Consider the following 7,191-nt stretch of genomic DNA (forward strand, 5'->3'; position numbering starts at 1 on the left):
CTCAGGCAATCCTCTCACCTTGGCCTCCCAAAATGCTGAGATTATAGGCGTGAGTCACCACGCCCGGTGACTTCTTTTTTCTTTATAATTTAACCTGTCTCACATATTCAGTCACAGCAACACTAAATGAAAGAAGACAACTCCCAAATAACATCATCTGAACTGATCATTCTCTCCAGAAACAGAACCTACAACCCTCTGCCTAAAGTATGTAAGCCTGTTAACATTCTGTCAGCCTAGCAGAAGTCCAGGAGGCTCACAGAAACCTTTACTTATTCTCCCCATCCCCTAAACTTTTTCATTGCTAGGTGTTCTCTGATTGCATTGCTAGAGAATAAATCACCAGTCTTTGCCTAACTTTGCAGAATAGGGAAGATATAAATACACAGGTTGAACATCTCAAATTTGAAAATCCAAAACTCTTGAACACCAACATGATGCTTAAAGGAAATGCTTACTGGAGGATTTGGGTGCTCAACAAGTAAGTACAATGCAAATATTGTAAAATCTGGAAAAAAGTGCCAAATCCCAAGTACTTCTGGTCCCAAGCATTTCAGATAAGGGATATTCTGACTGTCTAAATACATCCTACATAGATTTTCGACCAGTCTAGTTTTCAATTCGCACATGCCCCCACTTTCACAGTACCTGGTACTTCCAACTCCTCAGCCTTTCTGGTGTTCTGCAGTGCCGAATTCTGGACTGCCTTCTTGCTGGGCTGAGTTATAATTTGCCTACCTATTTTCTAGCTTTCAAAACTTTTTTCTACTATTGTCACATTTTGTTCTCCCTCAATCCTATTGGATTTATAGCTCTTTAATGGTACCCCTTTATCGCCTTTCTGGTGGGGTTTTGAAGAGAAGCAGAGGTAGGCAGGTAGGTTCAATCTACCATATATAAATGAAGTCCAAGCACAGCATAATGCCTAAGAGTTACAATGCATTTTGAAAAATACTAGAAAGATAAATCAAAGGTCAACAGAGGTAAAATTACCACTGTAATTCTAGGTTATTTCAATTTGGTTTCTCCTCTGTTTTCTGTGTTTGCCAAAATTTTTGTAGTGTGTATTAATTTTGAATTAATGGAAATAATTGCATGTTAAAAAAATAAGCTATTTAGTAATAAGAACAATTTACAATCTCAAAAGTCTCTGGTATCTACACACTCTCAAGTTTTCAGAGGCAGAGATTGGAATGAATTTTAAAAATCTAGTACAATGGGGGCAAAGTCTAAACGAACCATGCAAAAATGAATAGGTGTATACCAGGAAGCTTTCTCTTGTCAAAATTCTATAAAGGCCTACTCTACAACATAACTATCTACATTCAAATCTCCAGCTCCACGACACACCAGCTATATAACAAATAAGCTATTTAAACTTAATATCTAGTTCCTAAATTGTTGTGATGATTAAAGGAGTTATTGCATGTAAAGCACTTAGAACAGTGTCCAGTACAGAAAGTAGAAAGTACTCAGTAAAAGTTGGCTTTTATTTACTATTGTTGTTACACATTTCAATTTTTTAAATGTTAAGAAAAACAAGTATAAGTTCAACTCACAGAAAATAAACACTGAACATTCTGAAGTTTAAGTTGTATTTATTGAAAACTAAACATTTAAAAATAAAGTTATCCTTTATATGAGACATGAAAAGCCTAATAACCATGAAGGTGATGGTATACAGATGGACAATAAAACCATCAAAGTGGCTAAACAGAAAAATACCTCTGTCATTAAGCGTTTTAGTCCTTCAACTTCATCTTCTCCTGGGTTAAGTTCACCACCAGGTCTGTGTAAAGGTTAAGAATTTCAGCTTTCAAGTTAATACAATTTGGGGATAACAGAAAAAACGTAACAATTGTTAATTCTATCAAATAACTGAATTACACGTTTCAGTAACGTAAGGCAATCAAAACAAATGTCAAAGGGAGGAGGAAGAATATACTACAAAGTTGATTTCATAACGTCAATTCACCAGACTAACCCTAGTTTTAAACAAACAAAATACACAACAATGCATAAAGATAATTGCTGACCACCAGTTTATCCCAATCTCCTTTGGAAGCTATCTGGTGATATGGAATCCAGAAACGCCCAGAGTGCAGAAGACCACATTTTTTAGGCTGAAGAATGGGACATTTTTCAAGAATTTCAATCTAAGTATTTGAGACCTTTCTTTATGGTATAATCTGGCCAAAGAGTTATGGACCAAATGTTCATTAAGAGATTTATGAGCTTAAATGTAAAAACTGAATTGTTATCTATAAAAAGTCATTTTAAGAATAGGAAACTTCATCCTAAGAAAGAAGTATCAATTGTTCTTAGTAATGCCACAATGATATCTAGACATTGATCCTGGACTAATGTATTCCACAGGGTTCCTACCAAGCTCAATCATTAACATCAACATGCAGATAACTAACTAAATAAACACTGCACTAGAGAAAAATTATTCATGACTGTCTCTAAAGTCACCAATAATAGAAGTACTTGTTGAAATAAATGACCAAGGGCTAAAATTTTATTCCAAAACTGCATGAACAGCAAACCTATTAAAAGTTGTCTTTCTGTTAATTTCCAACTTACAATTTGAAGAAAGTTGTTCCCAGCTGTAGCAGTAACACATGGGGTAGTCGGTGCTCATGTACAATCAGAACCCCTTCTACAGTCCTCCTCATTCCAATTTTATCAAATTCCTCCCTCATGCGCTGAAATCTGGCTGCAACAGAGCTGTCCTTCTCATAGAGGGGCTCTTTTGTACCAAAAGTATAATTGGTAAGAGGGTACCTGTGATCCAAAAACAAATATCTAACATGAAAACTGAAGACCATAATTTACCAACCATATAGTATAAAGAAATCACTGTTGTTGTTTTTTTTTTAAAGTGCATATATTGTGCTCAGAGACATAGAATTTGTACAAAGTTACAAAGCTGGCTAATAAAACAGTGGAGATTAGAATCCTGCTCTCTGGACTCTTAAAGCCTGAGTTTCCGTCAGATCAAGCTACTACTCCATACTGTTAACTTTCAAGCATACATAGCACTATCCTTGAGGCCCTTAAATACTTAAAGTGGTTACCTGGATATCAGTTATTGTCTGGTCTTAGACCATAGTTATTATTCCAACATTACCAACCTGGTTAATATCCCCCTGGGCTCCTCTACTAATATAATCAGAAATTCTATTAATTATGGGTGCAAATGACTAATCTCCTTTCTCCATAAACTAAGCCATCATCATTTTCCATTTACATCCCTCCAGTTATTTTTTATTTCTCTCAGTCAACTATTCTCAGATTTTTCTGGCATCATACCCTTTCCTGTTCAGACCAACTCTACTACATTCTTCTCCACCCCCGCCATACCTTCTAAGAAGGCATCTTAGTCTTCCACATTTAGTCTATTCAGTATCTTTATTCTTCCCTTCTCCTGATTCAGATTCTCTACCCATCATTTTTCCTTTATCAAGAATTAAAAATATGATCCATACTGCTAAAAACAGTTTTCATGTTGCCTTATAAAAGACTAAATTTTCCTTTCAAGGTAGTCAAAAATCTCACATTTATAATTTGTAACCCTTTGTTATAAATATAACCCCTTGTTATAAGCCTTACAGTATAAGAAGGTTTTGATCATAAGCCTATGAGTAAGAATACTTTGGCCACACTTGCCTATACCCACAGTACCTATTCTACCAAAAGCCTTTCACATCAACAGTCAACTATGTATCTAATCCACTCAGCTATTCTTGAAAGAGGAACAAATCAAAGTTGCCAAAACTTAAACAGTTACTTTAATTCCTGAAGCCAAGTTGTGGGCATAAATGAAACAGCTCTAAAATAACTGAAATATACCATTTCCAGGATGCTTTAAAGATTATAAAGAAATTTCCCAGTAGATCCAATAAAACCTAACACAGCCAACGTTAAAGCAGCAAATATGTTACAAAGCATGATGTGCCAGGCAATTAAAAAAAAAAGTTTTACATATATTAACATTTAGGTCTCACAATCTGAGTTAGGAAGAATTGGGGATAACCATAACACATCTCTATTGCAAGAGCCGGCTCCCACATCAGTAAAGAGGTATCAAAATGAAATGTCAGAATTTTCAGCTGTGAAATCAGAGTGCCAGCCCAGATATACCTATTGAACTCATCATACAAGCTTAATAAAGCAGGGGCTACATCTTACTTTCTCATCACTATATACCCAGCATTATGCACAGTGTCGGGTACAAAGTAGGCATTCAAGCAATGTTTTCTTTTTCTTTCTTTTTTTTGGGGGGGAGGGTCAGAGTCTCACTCTGTCACCGAGGCTGGAGCACAGTGGCATGTTCATGGCCACAGCCTCAACCTGCTGGGCTCAGGCGAGCCTTTCACCTCAATCTTCCAAGCAGCTGAACCCACAGGCATTCACCACTACACTCAGTTAGTTTTTTGATTTATTGTAACTGAGGTCTTGCCATGTTGCTCAGGCTGGTTTTGAATCCCTGAGCTCAGGCAATCAATCCTCTTGCCTCTGCCTCTCAAAGTGCTGGGATTACAGGCTTGAGCCACTGTGCCAGCCTCATGCATTATTTTCTAAAAAATACACTGGGGCCAGGCGTGGTAGCTCACACCTGTAATCCCAACACTTTGGGAGCCTGAAGAGAGAGGACTCCCCAAGTCCAGAAGTCCAAGATCAGCCTGGACAACATGGTGAGACCTCAACTCTACAATAAATAAAAAAATTAGCCGGGCATGGTGGTGGCAGGCACCTGTAGTCCCAGCTACTTGGGAGGCTGAGGTGGAAGGATCGCCTGAGTCCAGCAGGTAGAGGCTGCTGTAGCCTGGAAACATGATCAGTGCAATCCAGCCTGAACATCAGAGTGAGACTCCAAATTAAAAAAAAAAAAAAAAAAATAGAAAAGGAAAAAAGAAAATATATTGAAAAAGTGGGAACTTGCTTCAATTTAATCGATCGTTACCCCCAAGTGAACTTAAGTTCACAACACCATTATTATTTCTGAATATTGAACTTACATAGGAAAAAAATACTAGAAATTAACTCATAACTTTAATAGAGCAAAAATTAAAATATTTTGCTGAAAACATAACTATTTCACCAAGTGAATTTTACATAATGGCATGATGCAAATTAATCCAGCAATCAAGGCAAAACAAGAAAAAAACTATGGGTCCTACCTCTGATCACCATTGAACGTGATCCAGAACCTGTGCTTTCATATTTTTTAAAAGAACATTTCCTTTTCCATTTGATGGGAATCTTATGAGGATTTTTTTAAAAAGTGATATGAAATTAAAATGCTACTATGTTAATGTAATAGCTACAGAGATTAATTTGTATATACATAACAATCAACAAATTCCAGATTTTATAAAACCAGTATTTCTATTATCTAAATTTCCAAGTCACACCTGTTTTGCAAAATAAAAAAATAATAAAGCATCTTTTCAATTTCATATCATTTTTGGCTTTGAAAAGGAAAAAGTTCATTTATTTGAATATAAAACAGAGAAGCACCTAAAGTATCTCACCAAAACACCAGGAAATCCTTGAACTTTGTGAACACTCACTAGCATAAACTGGTAACTGACAGTGTCAGCATAAGTTGCCTCAAAAACAAACTCTCAGAACCGATAAAAAGAAATATAGATAATATCTTGAGCCTGACACATACCAAAGGCCAATTACTTGCTACAGCGAGATTACTTTTGAGTGTGACCTTAAAATGCAATGGTTTGAAGTGTTTAAACAGAAAGGTGTTGAAACAATAAAGCCTAGCCCACAATAGGTTCTCTGGGGCAGCATTTTGTTCCCCTCTAGTCTGAAAGCTCAACTAAAACAACATCCACAATCCCAAGGTGGGACCTACTAAGAGCTGGCATGCGGTCCCCGCGGCACTGGAAACACGTGAATGCATGGGGCAGGACAGACAGTCCTGAGTAAATGAATACACTGATGTATTCATAAACTGAAATGCTATGTAGCACTTAAAAAGGAAAAACTAGGCGGGCTCGGTGGCTCAGCCTGTAATCCCGCGCCTTGGGAGGCTAAAGTGAATGGATTGCCCGAGCCCAACGGTTTCGAGACCCGCCTGGGCAACTTGGTGAGACCTCATCTCTACAATAAATCAAAAAATTAGCCGGGTATGGTAGCACCGCCTGTAGTTCCAGCTCCTTGGAAGGCTGAGGCGGAAGGATCGCCGGAGCCCAGCAGGTCGAGGCTGCGGTGGCCGGGAGCGGTCACTGCACTCCAGCCTGGGCGACCGAGTGAGACTCCAACTCAAAAAAAAAGGAAAAGGAAAAACTAGACCTACGCATGACAGCTAGATCTCGAAAGCTTAAGGTTAGAGGAAACTGAAAATTGCCAAAATTACACTAGATTATACCATTCATACCAAATAGGAACGCACAAAGCAATACCAAATACGTGATGTGAAAGCAAAAACACCGGACTGGAAGGACAAAAACCACATCTTGAAGTTGGCTACCCCTAGAGAGATGGGGAAAGGATGAGCTCAAGGCAAATTTCGGTTTTAACCCATAAAGACTGAATACAGGGGGGTGGTAACAAGTCTCCTTTTCAGAAAGAAATCGAACACCATCGGGTGGGACTCTAACCCCTTGGGCTGAAGAAGGAAAAGGGGGCCCGTGCGAGCGAGGAAGGCGCGCCTCCGCGAGCCGGAGTGGGGGTGGTGCAGAGGCGTGGAGCTCGCCGAAAAGCCGGGGGCGCGCTGGAAAGAGAAGCGTTCTTAGAAGAGCTCACAGGCGAGGGGTGCCATCGAAGGCCGGGCGGCACTTACAGGTTGATGGTGCGCTCCAGGGTGAGGGGTTTGGTCTGCTGGATGTACTTGTTGCCGAACTGATTGACCCCCCGGGGCCAGCCGGTCTGCGAGCGATTGGGCGGCACCACAGACATGCTGCCGAGGTTCGACACGGGCGGCAAGCAGAAAGGGGGAGGCAGGGGAGGCTTTCCCCGTGAGGGCAGCGGTTATCTACGACCCGCTCAGCAGCCACCGCCCGCCATTAACAGGACAGCGCAAGAGGAGGTGCAAGCACGGCGGAAGTGAATCCGGAGCCTCTGGCGGCAGGAAGTAGAGAGGCGGTGCTCCGCCAGACCGAGCACCATTGGACCAATCCCTGGGGCAATGACTGCAATATCTGGAGCTCCCATTGGTCATTCGGG

At 39.9% G+C, this 7,191-nt stretch overlaps 1 protein-coding gene across 4 annotated transcripts in view; it reads right to left on the reverse strand.

The window, feature by feature from the left end:
- The window catches only part of NUDT21 (nudix hydrolase 21), a 19,003-nt gene extending 11,906 nt beyond the window's left edge, over positions 1-7,097 (reverse strand). For 2 of the 4 annotated variants that reach the window (XM_021709394.1, XM_021709393.1), the window contains exons 1-3: positions 6,809-7,088; positions 2,587-2,787; positions 1,726-1,789 (exon numbers count right to left, since the gene is read on the reverse strand). In XM_021709394.1, coding sequence (XP_021565069.1) covers positions 1,726-1,789; positions 2,587-2,787; positions 6,809-6,924 — 381 coding nt within the window. In that variant the 5' untranslated portion in view covers positions 6,925-7,088. Of the gene's footprint in view, positions 1-1,725; positions 1,790-2,586; positions 2,788-6,808 lie in introns of all 4 variants that reach the window. The other 2 variants (XM_008051604.1, XM_021709395.1) reach the window with 1 other exon arrangement.
- Positions 7,098-7,191: the final 94 nt, after the last annotated feature.

The sequence above is a fragment of the Carlito syrichta genome, unplaced genomic scaffold (assembly GCF_000164805.1).
Source record: "Carlito syrichta isolate Samal-C Ts95f unplaced genomic scaffold, Tarsius_syrichta-2.0.1 Scaffold205434, whole genome shotgun sequence".
Lineage (NCBI taxonomy): Eukaryota > Metazoa > Chordata > Mammalia > Primates > Tarsiidae > Carlito > Carlito syrichta.